This window comes from Mixophyes fleayi, chromosome 2 (assembly GCF_038048845.1).
Source record: "Mixophyes fleayi isolate aMixFle1 chromosome 2, aMixFle1.hap1, whole genome shotgun sequence".
NCBI lineage: Eukaryota > Metazoa > Chordata > Amphibia > Anura > Limnodynastidae > Mixophyes > Mixophyes fleayi.
In genome coordinates, this window is record NC_134403.1 from 39,598,892 (window position 1) to 39,614,804 (window position 15,913).

Sequence of the window (15,913 nt, forward strand, 5' to 3'; positions counted from 1 at the left end):
AGGTAATCCAGAATCAACGAAGCAATACTCAGGAAGCAGTAGTAAGTGAAACTGGAAACATGATGAACACGGGAGAGTTGAGGCTGTCTGGTATCCAGTAGTAGAGGTGGAGGCAGCGGAGAGCTGACACGATAAACACAGGAGAGTTGAGACGATCAGGAACTCTGAAGTAGTAACGGAGGCAGCGGATAGGAATCAGCTGAGTGCAGGCACGATGAACACAGGAGAGTTGAAACGAACAGGAACTCTGTAATAGTAACGGAGGCAGCAGATAGGAATCAGCTGAGTGCAGGCACGATGAACACAGGAGAGTTGAAGTGAACAGGAACCCTGTAGTAGTAACGGAGGCAGCAGATAGGAATCAGCTGAGTGCAGACACGATGAACACAGGAGAGTTGAAGTGGTCTGGAAACCACAATAGCAGTAAACAGGAATCAGCAGAAGCTGATTACACGAGGAACACAGGAACACCTTCAGAGGCTCATGGGGAATGAGACTCCAAGATCAGGCAACCAGGTAATGATCACAGGTGGTTTAAATAGGGAGGGTTGCCTGATCATCCAATCAATAAAAAGCAATAGGTATAGAAGGCTTGATAAGGGCTGCACATGCGCAGACCCTCAGGATGGCGGACGGCCACGGTTCCTGAACACACGGGAAATGGCACTCACAGTCCGGTGAGTGACACAGTGGTTTAGTTATACCAAAATTGTGCCTCGGTGTTATCCTCTTGATGTCCCACATGGTTTCTGTGTGTTGGCTAAGTGCAAGCTCAGCTGCCCTCACCTGTCCCCTCCCCTTATAAACAAAGTTAACTAGTAACAATGAATTTAACACATGACTTCAATTTAATAAACTTTTAATAGTGTCACAAATATGTTCTGACAATGAACTTCATAAGACTCAATTGGAATTATCAAATCATCAAGTCTTATCCCAACACAGGTGGACATATGAGAAATAGATTGGAAGTTAAGACATAAACAGTAGATCCACCCCCACCATTAATGTTAAGCAGAGGTACTGTTCTCAGTCACATTTGGGTCCATGTAGGAATACGGCAAATGCATGCTCTTGTTTCGTTCATTGATCGACTTGGAAATTTCATCCAGCTTGTCCTGGAAATCCTTAATGATCTTCTGCGGGGTCTTCTCCGTAAAGTGCACATCCGGGTAATCCCCTAAACGTCTCTAGAGGGGAATGGGAAATCTTTTTAATGGAAGTCTTATAGATGATATCATTCTCACAATAACTAGGTCCACTCATGACCACATTACACAGAGCTGCATGTTCATGAATGGACGGTGGGTTCATATATAGCTTTATATACAATGGACTGTGCTGGACCTCTGCATTCCTTTCATGGTGAATATGTAACAATGGGGCATATTCATTTATATCTGCAATGTCTAAACAGAGCTCATGTACTCACCGTGTCTGTCAGGCCATTACTAAGCAGCCACACGATTAATAAGATCACACATGTAGAGTTTACTTCTGGCAATGCATCCAAGATACTTTGTGTTGTGCTGACCCCTTTAGCTGTGGGAGGGGGGCTTTTCATGGATGCGGGACCATTGGGCATCCAGGCATAGAAGTCAAACTGCAATGAAAGTATGGATCTTCTGAAACATGTCCATGTGTAGAAATAGTTTACCCAAAATGGCTAATCCTCCTCCCCATATTTTTTCATTATACATAGGATCTTTATGTTACACATGTACATATAACATGAGTAAATAAAAGCTAGTAAGCATAATACATTATATGCTTGGAATCTAAATGGCTTTCATCAAAACACATATGCAGCTTGATACAGTTGATACAGTTTCATGTGCTTCATGTGTCAAATCAATGGTATCTAACAAATGTAAATGGATTACCACCACACAAGACTTTAAATATGGTATCATGTAACTAGTACAGTATGTTGTAAAGATGATATTTGTGACACTCACCTGACCACTGTTGACAGCTGTGTGCTGAGCAGAACATGTGAAGATCATCATGGTCAGATACTTGATCAGAGAGGCCTTGGTTTCTAAAGAAGATGGGATTCCTACCACATGAAGTAGGAGTATCTCAATTAAAAGTCTAAGTTTCAGCCACTATGTATTGGCTTAGTTAAAAATTTCAGGGTTACTAAATGTAAAATGCATGTAATTACAACATAAAATATCTTGGAACTTTCTGTACCTGATTCATTAAGCAAAGTAAGGCAAAAAAAAATGTAAACTCTCTCCTGGACAAAACCATGTTACAGTGCAACGGGTGCATATTAGTTTTTTTATTTTGCACATAAGTTAACTACTGTCTGTTTTTTTCATGTAGCACACAAATACCCAATAGCTTATTTGTTCACTGATATTTAAAGTTGATCTAGGACATGCCCTACCCCAAATATAAATCTGCCCGCACATTATAAATGTACCTCCCCCTCCAATGTAACATGATTTGCCAAGGTGCAAAGTTACTCATTTTTCTTTTGCTTTACTTTTCTTAATGAATCAGGCATTCTATTTTATGTCAAATAATCCTCCATCCACAGAATTCGATAACAGGATCTAGGCTTAGAGACACTTAGGTCAAGCTATTCTTGGTTTTGGCTCAGTGTGACTCTGACTGTCCTTCATTAGGCTCAAAATATTGAACATTCTGGGCCTGATCCATTAAGGAGAGCAAAGCAAGGAGTAAATTTGATCCTAGACAAAACCATGTTACAATGTAAGGGGTACGAATTAGTTTATTATTTTGTACATAAGAAAAATACTGGCTGCTTTTCATGTAGCACACTAATGCTTGATAAATTTATTTTACACTGACATTTAGAGTTGATATAGGACATGCTCTACTCCAACTATAAATCTGCCTTCACATTTTAAATTTACCTCTCCCCTCCAATGAAACATGGTTTTGCTAAGGCTCGAAGCTACTCCTTTTTTTTGCTTTCCTTTCCTTAATGAAACAAACCTCCTATGTTTAAAGCCAGCCACACACAGGCCCATCCTGACCACTGAGTCGGAATCAGTATCCAGAGTTTGTGGGTAAAGAAACAAATGCCTGTCACTTGCATCCATCCTTGTTAAATTCATTAGTGTGCTTAAATTGACTGGGCATGTTGTTTAATCCCTGCCTGGTGTCAACATCACTGTCCATATCCACAGAGGGATTAATCATCAATGTTCTTCACATGCACCTAAGTGCATATTGCAGTGGAGGGTAAATCTGATAAAGAATGCAAAGAGCATTCACATAAAAGTGTGTTCTTTATTGATACAATCACAGTGATTGTCATGTAAGAAACAGATATCTAGCCAAATCAATATCAATTACAAAAAACACTGTATAACCAGGTGATACTGAGCAGCATAACGCACAGCTAATTCATGGTTCAAATTACTTTGACAAGCTATGAGGAAGGAACCTGAACACACTCTTATAGTTAACGTTCCCCAATATGCCAATTAATGTTAAAAATAATTCAGTGCCGAAAAAGCAGGTAAATGATGAATTCATAATTATTAAGTTAAGTCACAGCTTCCTTAACAGAATATGAAATGTTAAATAAATTTATATAAATATAGAAAATGTATAATATTATTAAATCCAAAGGTTCCTGTTGTCTACAAATGGTTAACCCATAACTACCTTCTACAAAAGAACACTATACCGGTTATACCCAGGTACATTTTAGACTTCAATGTCCAATGTGGCCATACATGTAGGGATTACATCTGGTATAACTGGGGCCTTCTAGTACAACCAAACAAAAGTTCATACAAATGCTGACATTCATTTTCAAACCAGATTTGCTAATGCATCTGATAAAGATCAGGTTGAGTTATTGGGTACACAAGATCCCTGCAGTGTGTGACCAACATAAGAATTTAGGGAATGTTGGTGTTGAATTCACAATCATGATGACAAATCCGATCTACACTTCACTTTAGCAGAACATGCTGAACATAAAAAATAATGTGGTTAATTCCTACCTGAAGACTTATACTCCAAGAAACCTTCTTTAAAGATCTCTGCCACCCAGGCCTGAAGTTCAGGGTCTGCACTGACCATTTCATCACTCTGATAATAGTAATGAACAATATTGGACACAAAGCTGAGGAAAAATGGAAGGAAGAAAGCAGGAGATGTGCAATCAAAAGAATTGACCTTAAAGTATGGACAATGGACATATGTGTTATTGAGGAGTGTGTATTTACAGGTATCTGCCATTGTTATGTTAATATTGTATGTGCTGTATGCTGAGTACGCATATATATATATATATATATATATATATATATATATATAATTATAATTATATATATAATTATATATATATAATTATAAACTTGGAGGAAGTTTTAAGGTAGATAATTAAGTCATCTCCTTCTGGACTGGTAGTTGGAACTGTGCAATGTTCTGCAGATCTACTTGCACCTCTGCCTGTATGACAGATCTCTACCTCTCCACAGCCAACCAAATCTTCATCCCATCATCCCTGTACAGGTAATTGGGAATGGACTCCACTCCTCTTTCCTTGATGTCATCAGGGAGACAGAGGCTGCTGTAAGTGACCCCATCCATTGCTCTTTTCAGCAGTATTGGAACCCCTCCTTTTCCAGTCACTACAGCCTGGAGAAAATACAAGATTTTGGATATGTGTTCTGTTGCAGTGATGCAGATTGTAATAATTGATTTACTGCAATATTGTACATGCTGATATTGTTGAGCTAAGTCAATCACTAAACAGATTCAAAACCCAGTGGCTGACGCAGGAGTCTGTATCCACTGTATAGTAAGGATCTCACCTGGTCAAAGATGCCCCCAGGACCAATCAGCTGAGTTCTGGCAATGACATTGATCTCAAGGGTAAAGCGGATATGTGGAATAATTAGCTGGGAAATGGGAAACATTGGTTTTAAATCTAGACCTTAATGAGATTCTGATGAAATACAATTTAAATACAGGAAATATGTAACCCATACAATCAGCTTAAATTAGTGATTTCTGCGCCAGACTTTGCAGACAAACATTGAAGTGAAAACAAGTCATAGTCAAAGTTCTACTTTAGTGGTTCTAATCTCAGTAACACACATAAGAATGACTGTAGTCACAATATTCAATCAAGTTTCAGTTAAGTAGATTAGTATGAAATGTACCCTTAAATTTTACCCCATCAGAAGGCAGAATGACTACACCCTCACTTACAATGGGCAATGTTATCTGATGTTCTACAGTCAATGCGGCTGTGAGGCTTATCTTGCTTTCTCGCCGCTCCTCTTCTGCCTCCCTTCTCTGCCTTGCCCTTTACCTGCTCCCCTCCCCTACCAAATCCTTTTCAAACATCTTACCCGCACCTACAAGGCCCTCTCCCACTCTACTGCCCGCTATATCTCCAATCTCCTCTCCATCCACACTCCCGCCCGATCCCTGCATTCGGCCAATGACCGTCGCCTCTCCTCCACTCTAATCACCTCATCCCACTCCAGAGTTCAAGACTTCTTCTGAGCTGCCCCCTGCACTGGAATGACCTCCCACGCTTCATCCGTTTGTCCCCTAACTTGTGCTCCTTCAAACAGGCACTCAAAACTCATTTCTTCCTCAAAGCCTACCAGCCTTCCACTTAACCCTCTTTCCATGCTCGCTTTCATCTCCTGGCTCCTCCTTTGAAGATGGTGCACTTGCTCCCCTCCTCTGACTCCCTTTGTGCCGGTTTCTCCTTCCTGTCTCTACCTTCTCTTCTGCTCCAACTTCAATATTTTTGCTTTCCCTGGAGCATCTGAAGTCTTGGTACTTCTCGTTTATTGTTCTGTACTGTTATCCCCTGTACTGTCCATTGTTTTGTACTGTGTTCGGTGCTGCGGAAAACCTTGTGGCCCTTTATAAATTAATAATAATAATAATAATAATAATGCATTCTAAATCTATCATTTTTTCAGAATGCTACCGGTACATACACATGTTTAGATGAGAAGAGCTGAATAGTTTGCATCCACATATTCTCAAAACACTGAGCCACAATGATGGTTTTAATGTAGGTGGTTCTCTATCACAATTTTTAAAAACACTGCAATGAGAGTCAAATTCTCTCCATGACAATTGTTTAAAGCATATATCATCTCACCTTGTACACTGGGTGGCTCATTGGAAGTTGCCTGGTGGTTGCAATGTTAAAGACCTCAGCAAAGAGATGAGTGCGGAGAAAGTGAGTGTCCACTTCATGCACCTGGAAGTCAGAATTGCGCACCCAGATCTTGGCCAGTAACCAGTCAGATTCTGAGTCATTTGGAAGGAAAATTGGAGCGTTCTTTCCTGGGTTTTGAGCCAACTGTAATAGACAAAGATCAATTACTCTTCGACAACAGGTAGAACCACATAATTATCCACAAAGTTTATGCTTCAGCTGGGTACATGATGTTGCTTATGACACTCAAAAAGAGTCCATAACATTTTGGCCTATTAAGAGAGAATAGTACCATTATGTAAAACAATGCATTAATTTATGATTATGTAAGTCATGATTAATTAAACAGCTTGAGATCTTCTTATCAGGAGTTAATAGAAGAAAACATTTAATTATAATTCCCTTTTATTGAGGAATTATACCATTAATATAGTAAGCTTATTTAAGTCAGGAGGAGTGCAAGCTGATGCTCATGATCACAATTTGGGTTCTAGAATCTATTTTTGGGGACCCCTTCCAAGTGTCATATACGCAAAACATTCACTTGGGAACCACCTCTTGGGGTCTCATAAAAACTGCTGATTTAAGTAATCTACTGTACGTACACCAATTTAATTTGCAATTTGTTATGTATTTGCTGGGCACCAAGAGCTGAAATCCAGTGGTAGCTCCTTATCCCCATTCACTTCCACATGTTCAAGAACATACATAAAATATGGGTGCAGTTACCAGCACTGCTTATTGGGCCCTAACCATGTGCAGAATCCTATATTTCCTACAGTTAGGTAGTGCATTGTAATAATCCTATCGGCATGGTCATAGAATAAGGCATGTGATGTCCAAAACCAATTTAGTACTGGTGCCCAGAATGTTTTAGCCACACCAATACCCATGCACCAGATGTAAATTACTAGATTAGAGATAGACAGGGAAGAGACTGGTTCAACAAATATCTTATGTCATCTATACACATACGTGTATATACACGTATATACAGTAATCATTGCACACTACATTAAATTTATATTTCTATAAATAGAGAACAGATTTCTGAAAAGGTTAAGTACTCAATTTAAGTATTTTTAGCAACAGAAATATGAGACTTGCCTGGATGGCTATTGGGACAAGTTGATCTTTATGATTTTTCCATAGTAGACACATAGGTGCAGCAATGTATTGTTGCTTTCCATTAATGGAATTATTTGCAGGGATCCCCTGGAGAATCTTGTAATCTGCCAGGAAGATGTTGCCATTCTGCAAGACACAAATGCCAGTTTATTGGAAGATATCTGTGTCACGAAGGATAAGTATTTGCGCTAGCTATGCTCTTAAGGAAAAACTGGGAGAGGCAGCAAGTTTCATAGTCATTAGTTTCCAAAAATAGACAAATGCTGATTAACCCCTATCCTCCTACACCATACCTCTAATTCTTCATGAAGGTTGGTTGTGGATCCCAGAGATGCAGCCACCATGTTGTCACTGACTGGGAAGTTCTCAGGGATTTTGAAGCATTTCTTGATTAGTATAGGGTTAAGTCCATTCAGATATTGGCTACCGAAGAATTGATCCTCTTTCCATAGCTCAGCCACCACATCTGGAAATAAAAGACATGCAATCTAGGAATTGTTTATACAACTACAGGGTAAGTGGAGGGGCTACCTGGATTCATAAAATCAAGAAATCTAGACATACTCGATTTTTCCGAACTTCTCACGCAAAACAGATGTTTGATGTCTTCTATATCAGACCATGATGCCTTATTGCTTTTGAATCCTTCCAGTTTAATTTCAAGGTCTCTGTGACATCAAGTACAAAAAAGGTGTCAATGTATCATAAGCGTAGACATACAAACAGATGTCTAAAATATATTTAATTTTCCTCATATGTATTAGCTATTTTGAAGTAACCCTATACTGAATGGAAACTGGAACAAGTGAATGTGGAATGTTAAGATGAGAATACACATAGAATTTACTATTATTTTTTGAGACCAAGCCGTCAATTATAATACAAGTCTTCCTTTCCTGAAGGTAAAATCAAACACCTTGGCTGACTAAGAAGGACACTTACAAATTAATGGTAACGTCTATTTATGACATCATTCTATAGACTGTTGCTTCAGTAACTGATCAGCAAACTATGAAAGTCTAGTTATATGTCAGCATACACTAGAAATTAAGACAGATCAGATCCTTGATATACCACAGTTGATCCTCAGGTGCACTCAGGAAGAAGTTAGCTTATGAAAAGTAATAAGATAGAGTTAGAGTTGGATTTCGTGGTCATTTTATGACAATGTCATAGTACTCAGACTAGATACACACGTCAACATCTTGGTGCTGGTAAAGCTACTCCGTTTTAGGAAGGAGTACTGGTCATTAGGGTGCAGATGCTCAATCTGTTCTACATCAATGCAATGAGGGACACCTTCTGCATAAGTTTTCCACCTGTAGGACACAAATGAAGTTACTGCTAGAGAAAGTATTGTGTTATGCTATTCCTACATAGACAGTGCCTTACTCAATTCCAAGACATTATTTATAAACAAAACATGAGAACATAGATGTCTAGAGGAGTTGCAGATACCACTATTGCCTCCCAGGTTTAGAGAATTGTCACTATACTGTTCTATACAATAGACAATCATCTCTCATCAAAAAAAATAGTACAAAATTTCCTCGATGAAGGAAACAATTCAGGTGCAGACTAAAATAGAAAGTATACAAAAAAAAAAAAAAGATATAAAATAAGAGAATATAAAAATATAATAAAGTAAAAAATAAATAACTGATAACCAATAGGCTTACACTGCTGCATTCAGGGATTGCCTAGACATCCCTAGAAGAAATAAATCACAAAAAAGAAAAAAGAAATACAGCGCTCTGCAAGCTCTATTATAATAACAATAATAAAATAAAATAACGACACAAATGCCAGAATAATGGACTGCAAGCATACATATAGTACCTAAAAAGTGAAAGTTCAATCTCAATAAACTCAATATAAAAACATACACAGAATACACACATATAACACATAAATTCTATAGAATAGTATATAAAATGAACATATGTTCAATTGGCATAAAATACGTGTAAAAGGGTACCCTCTACAAACAGAGCATTCCTCTATCTATCAATTCATACAGTCTGTGTCAGTCACTCATGAGCATAAGTCTCTGATCGAAGAATATTGATAATAGCTGTAAACAAGTAGTATCCACGTGTATGAGTTTGTAGAAGGAACCCTTTTATACATATTTTATGTCAATTGAACATGTGTTGATTTTATATACTATTTTATAGGATTTATGTGTTATATGTATATAAGTGGCACCCTGCCATGCCATACACTCTGCCGTTTACAGACATAGTGAGAGGGAAGGGTTAAAGAATGAATGAACACCCTGTCCCTATATACACTCTACTATATCATGAAAATATCCCAATAAAAACACGATTGAGAGTGAAAGTGCAATGGGTAAGTAGATCTGTGGGCAACAGCTGGGACCTGTTATGAAATCTGGTCCTCTGTAGCTTAAAGCTGCCAAAATCAAATTATTCAATATGAGCTATAGCATCTTTCACTTGTGAAACAGTTTTCATAAAAATCCCTAAAAGTGTCCATGCTAAAAAGGATTCCTGTTTCAGGGTAATCTTCTCTCTTCCTCAAAAGAATTTTCCCCAGAGAGATAGGACAACAAGTGCACAAAACATTACTACATCTACATTGGTCACTCACTTGTGTGTTTCTCTTTCCTTCTCCAGTTCTACTCTTCGTTGATGCTGGAGAAGTGGGTGAATATTCTCAGATAATATGATGCCTAAAACAGAGGACAGTTCATACTACAACACACAACTGTACACTTTAATTTGTATTAAAGTTAACCTTGTGATTAGGGGTTGCTATTGAGCTTGCAGATAATTGAACCATGTGACTCTGTAAGAAAAGGTCCACCAATGGAAACCTTCCCACCTCTAGAGTAACATGCCACAGTGCTGCCCAGCCATTTTACATAGAACCACTCTCCTCAGCTCTATAATGTCTAGTACTGTAAACTAATATACATGTGGAAAAGCTCTTAGTTGTACCCAAGTCTCACAGCAAAATCCACTCATATTTTTTGGAGCGATCATGTACCACCAACATTGACCATGTCGTGATAAACCAGAAAGGACAAGATAAATCTTTTTAAATAGAACGTAGTTATGAGAGACGCATCTCACCCTTCCCCTCTGGGATCTCCACAGTCATTAAGCCAATTATCCACCGATAGAAAGGGAACTGGTAGAGTTGACCATTTGGGCAGATCACATCAACATATTGGCAGTACCATGAATTCATATTAAAATTCTTGTATTGCTCTTTAGACAGCCGAACCAGCAAGAGCTCTCCAAGATCTTTCTCAATGTTAACATCAAAGTCAGTCACCTGAAAAAGCAGAGTGTTGTCTGAGAAACAGGCATGATGGAACCCTACACTTCCAATAGGGCAGACACATATGGGTTTGTGTGTAGTGAGATGCATTTGCACTCCCGAACCTACACAGGAAAAGATGCATGCATGAAAAAGTGCATTTATGTGCATATACTGAGTCGGACGTATTTCAGGAGCAACAAACATACACAAAGTGTAGACATATGGTTTGAGAGTGATAGTAGTAAATGATAAAGTTGCATTACCCTATATCTACAAAATATAATAATGAAATGAAGTGTTTTTTATACAAAAGAGAAAAAGTATCTGAACAGCGTTATTAATAAATGTGAAAGTCAAAATATAATTTAAATGCAAACACAAATACAAAATATAAATTTTAGTTAAGTGGAAAGGATATACAAGCATCTGTTATATTCCCCTTTAAAAATCCTTTCTGCTGCAGTCCAAATGCAAATATCAATTGTGCAATGCGAATAGACTGTTGTTGTACCAGACCTCCAGCACCCCCAAGAGATAAGCCTCATGGCAGGTCCACCACAGTCGCGATTACACACCATTATTAATTCTGTCTATTTTCATCCACCCTTTTCTTCCCCTGTTCCGCCTCTCCGGTGTTAAGAAGTTTAGTGCAACTAAAATTATGTCCGTGTGCATACACCGTATGGACATGTGTTTTTTGGGGGATTTTTTAATACACAATGGTTTCAATTGTTTAAGGGTTAGGCAAGACTGGTTTCAGATATATCTTAGCAAAGCAGCCCTACCATGGCTTATACTGCACAAACATTGCGTAGCATAACTGTAGGGGTTATTTACATATATGGATTAGCTCGATTTTGGTGGTGGAATTAAACAAAATGGTTTCTCCTTATTAGAAATGTACTAAATGTTTGTAAGATAGGGTTAAAACTCGATTTTCATAGAACCAGACAGTTAGTTAATCTCCTGGATGGGACGTATTAACTTGATCAGAACACAACACACACACCAACATTCATGTGGGCTAAGTGACAGCTATGGATAAGGCTATTCATCCCGCAGAGGTCTTCAGACATGGCCAAAAGTTTTGAGAATGACACAAGTATTGGTTTCCACAAAGTTTTATTTTCTGCTTCAGTGTTTTTAGACCTTTTGTCAGATGTTGCTATGGTATACTGAAGTAAAACTACAAGCATTCATAAGTGTCAAAGACTTTTATTGATAATTACATTACGTTTATGCAAAGTCAATATTTGCAGTGTTAACTCTTCTTTTTGAAGATCTCTGCAATTTGCCCTGGCATGCTGTCAATAAACTACTGAGCCACATACTGACTGATGGCCATCCATTCTTGCCTAATCAATGCTTGGAGTTTGTCACAATTTGTGGGCATTTGTTTGTCAACCCGCCTCTTGAGGATTGACCACAAGTTCTCAATGGGATTAAGGTCTGGGAATTTACCTGGCCATGGACCCACAATTTCGATGTTTTGATCCCCAAGGAACTTAGTTATCACTTTTGCCTTATGGCAAGGTGCTCCATCATGCTGGAAAAAGTATTGTTTGCCACCAAATTATTCTTGGATGGTTGGGAGAAGTTGCTCTTGGAGGATGTTTTGTTACCATTCATTATTCATGGCTGTGTTCTTAGGCAAAATTGTGAGTGAGCCCACTCCATTGGCTGAGAAGCAACCCCACAGATGAATGGTCTCAGGATGCTTTACTGTTGGTATGACTCAGGATTGATGGTAGCACTCACCTTTCCATCTCCGGACAAGCGTTTTTCCAGATGCCCCAAACAATCTGAAAGGGGATTCATCAGAGAAAATTAATTGTCCCCAGTCCTCAGCAGTCCAATCCCTATACCTTTTGCAGAATATCAGTTTGTCCCTGATGGTTTTCCTGGAGAGAAGTGGCTTCATTGCTGGCCTTCTTGACACCAGGCCATCCTCCAAAAGTCTTCGCCTCATTGTGCGTGCAGATGCACTCACACCTGCCTGCTGCCATTCCTGAGCAAGCTCTGCACTGGTGGTGGCCTGATCCCACAGCTGAATCAACTTTAGGAGACCGTCCTGTTGCTTGCTGGACGTTCTTGGGCGCCCTAAAGCTTTCTACACCACTATAGAACCTCTCTCCTTGAATTTCTCGATGATCCGATAAATTGTTGATTTAGGTACAATCTTATTAGCAGCATTATTCTTGCCTGTGAAGCTCTTTTTGTGCAAAGCAATGATGACTGCACGTGTTTTCTTGCAGATAATCATGGTTAACAGAGGAAGAACAATGATTTCAAGCACCACCCTCCTTTTAAAGCTTCCAGTCTGTTATTCTAACTCAATCAGCATGACTCCAGCCTTGTCCTCGTCAACATTCACACCTGTGTTAACGAGAGAATCACTGACCTGAAAGTCAGCTGGTCCTTTTGTGGCAGGGCTGTAATACAGTGGAAATGTTGTTTGGGGGATAAAGTTTGTTGTCATGGCAAAGAGCGACTTTGAAATGAATTGCAATTCATCTGATCACTCTTCATGACATTCTGGAGTATATACAAATTGTCATCATAAAAAATGAGGCAGTAGACTTAGTGAAAAATAATATTTGTGTCATTCTAAAAACGTTTGGCCATGACTGTACTCAAGGGGCCTGGACTTACTACTAACACTAATACTATAGGGTGGTGCACCCCACCCAGTGCATACAATGGAATTTCCCTTCATCCACTAAGGTTTTGCCTAGCATAGAAGCAAAAAAGCTCCCCTACTTTCACAACAGCCATCAAGTACTATATTGCACACTATTTATCCTCATCAATCTGATACTATACTGGAAGATTCAAGATCTCACCTCACTTGTCCTACTCTTGAGCAACCAGAGATTCTCCTTGGGACAGATTGTGAAATCCTTTGGTCCCTGGCTAACAGGTGGTATCAGATTTTTTAATGACTTTGGTAACTCTTCAACTTTCTCTCCCTTCTCCACAATACGGGAAATATTTAACATCCTCTCCACAATTTTTTAGCAATACTTTCAGATTAGATACTTTTATCATACAGCTAAACCATTTTAGTTAACAGACCCCTCACCGCACATGAGTCCTTATGTCTTTACTGGGCCTCATTTAGGGACCTAATTTCAATGTTATACATGAAATTGACTATGAATCATGGTAACAAAAGACCACCATGAATTGAAATGGTGGAGACACTGGATGATGACTGCTTCAAACTTGTGTTGTGCACATTGTGGTATTGTGTGAGGCCCGTCTCTTTCCTCTAGATACGAAGTAAGTGATAGAAACTGCTGGTCTGCAGTCAGAGACCTTATCTACTCGCTCATACAAGTGAACATTCCCTTCTCTCCGAAACACTTTTAACTGGTGGCCGCAGTAACCAAAGTATCTTACCACTAGAGTAAGTTAATTAGGCATATAGTTTTAGCCTCCACATGCCACTTAGCTGCGTACTGGAATTATTCAACACCACCCTCCTTCCAGGCGGTTGTGAACAGACTCTGGCAAGTATACTACATGGAATATATGACCTACATTATTAAAAACCTTTCCAAATCATTTTGTCCAATATGGGAGCCCTTGGTGAGTCATTATAATTTGAGATGTCCCTTCTGAATAGTTTATCAACATTTTTATGCTCATGAGCATCATCTGTTGTTTGGATTGTACCCCACCCAAGGCTAATAACAGGGCAAAATACCTCATCCACTTTCTAACAATACTCCCCTCCACTCCACTCCCTCCCGCCCCATAAAATAAGTATCGGAAGAGTTTGGCAATGTATAGCCTGGTTAATCAAGCTTACGTCATTACTGCTCACAATGTGTAATGTGTCTTCATACTATAAGATTGCGCCAATTCCTGTTCTACCTGATTTCAATGTAACCCACAGTTCCTTCAATAAAATATTTTCAAAAAAAGAATATGTGTATGGAATAGGCATTTAGTATATTTAGAGTACAGGAAGATAAGCTAATTGAGGCATGTAAAAATTATGTTCTTTTATCTCCTCTGCAGCATTTTTCCATGTTAGGAAGGAGGTGCTTCTCTACCTAAACAAGCAGTAATTCTGAAATGCACAGTGAGTATTGGTTGATTCTCCGTGGTAAGGCCAGTGATGTCATAGGAAAATCTGTGCTAGCTGTTTAAACTTTATCAGATCCCATCAGGTCATTGTCCTAAAGATGTAGGCTAGGAATACATATATAACTTAACAGAGCTTAATTGCAATGTCAGGTAATGTAATTTCCCTTCATGGCTCTTTTATGAAAATTGCAATGGCCCCATACAATCTGCGCAATGTAATCCTCAGATAGATCATCCACTTATTGAAAATCCACTTTCAATAATTGTTGAAAGATAACTATTTATAACATATAGTGATCAGTCAGCATTGCTGATATTATTGTGGTTCTCATAAGATACTTACTACTCCAGGTCTGAAGCTATTCCACTGACGGGGCAGTTGATGTTTCTCACTTTCTCCCTGGACTCCCACAAGAACAATTGAGATTTGATCACAGGTCCCAGCACTCTGGTCAGTTCCTGTTGCAATTTTAAGCTTGTAGATCCCCATGTCTTTAGACGATGACCCTTGTGAAAGCAGCTGTGTAAGAAACTAGAACAGTCAGTATTTTCTCAGGCTAGGATTCACAAACCTCTCTTATACCATATACAATAAGTCCCCACCTGGTACTGGTCATCAATCCAGAATGGGTCTATGCCAGTGGCAGGGAAACCAATATATTAAACTGCTGGAATAAATCTTTTAACAAACCAGGATTAGTCGGTGTCATTAATTTAAAACATTATCCAAATGTTTCTAGTCTTCCTATAAAAGTCTTTACCCTTTCAGAAACCCCCAAAAAGCCAGGATTTAAGGCTATCCCTGTATCTGCAGAGAAGAATTAGTAGAGCAATGGACTGAGCCACCAATAATTTCATTTGTGCTCACAGAGGGGCAATCTTGTAAGGAAATAACATCGTGTTTGAGAAATGTGATTTTGCTAAGCTGACGCCAACTTGTTGCCTTATAGCCATTTTGTTCTTTTATAGCTTAAAGACAGATTAGAGACTGCTAGTTTGTAGGAGTTATTCATTATTTGCAAGAAACTATGCCCATGACCTTGGATGTGGCAGACAGGAGATAATGCAACTCCCCCTGGGGAGAATTCCCATGTGAAAAAAACCTGTTGGGGCGTAGTTTTCTGTAATACGTGATTTTGTGCTATATAGGTATGGACTTGTAACTAATAAAGCAGAGCTAATTGTACACGCAGAACTTGCAGTGTATTTAATTCT

The 15,913-nt window shown here is 38.9% G+C and overlaps 1 protein-coding gene across 1 annotated transcript; it reads right to left on the bottom strand.

Annotated features, from left to right (window-relative positions):
• Window positions 1–842: 842 nt before the first annotated feature.
• On the bottom strand, window positions 843–15,198 carry LOC142140077 (hydroperoxide isomerase ALOXE3-like). Its single transcript, XM_075197937.1, has 14 exons — window positions 15,042–15,198; window positions 10,411–10,615; window positions 9,926–10,007; window positions 8,509–8,631; window positions 7,877–7,980; window positions 7,606–7,778; window positions 7,292–7,438; window positions 6,125–6,328; window positions 4,809–4,895; window positions 4,463–4,632; window positions 3,993–4,114; window positions 1,959–2,059; window positions 1,433–1,603; window positions 843–1,190 (listed from the first exon to the last, which is right to left on the bottom strand). The coding sequence occupies exons 1-14, from the start codon at window positions 15,186–15,188 to the stop codon at window positions 1,011–1,013; spliced, it is 2,016 nt and encodes a 671-aa protein (XP_075054038.1). The 5' UTR covers window positions 15,189–15,198; the 3' UTR covers window positions 843–1,010.
• Between the last annotated feature and the right edge of the window lie 715 nt (window positions 15,199–15,913).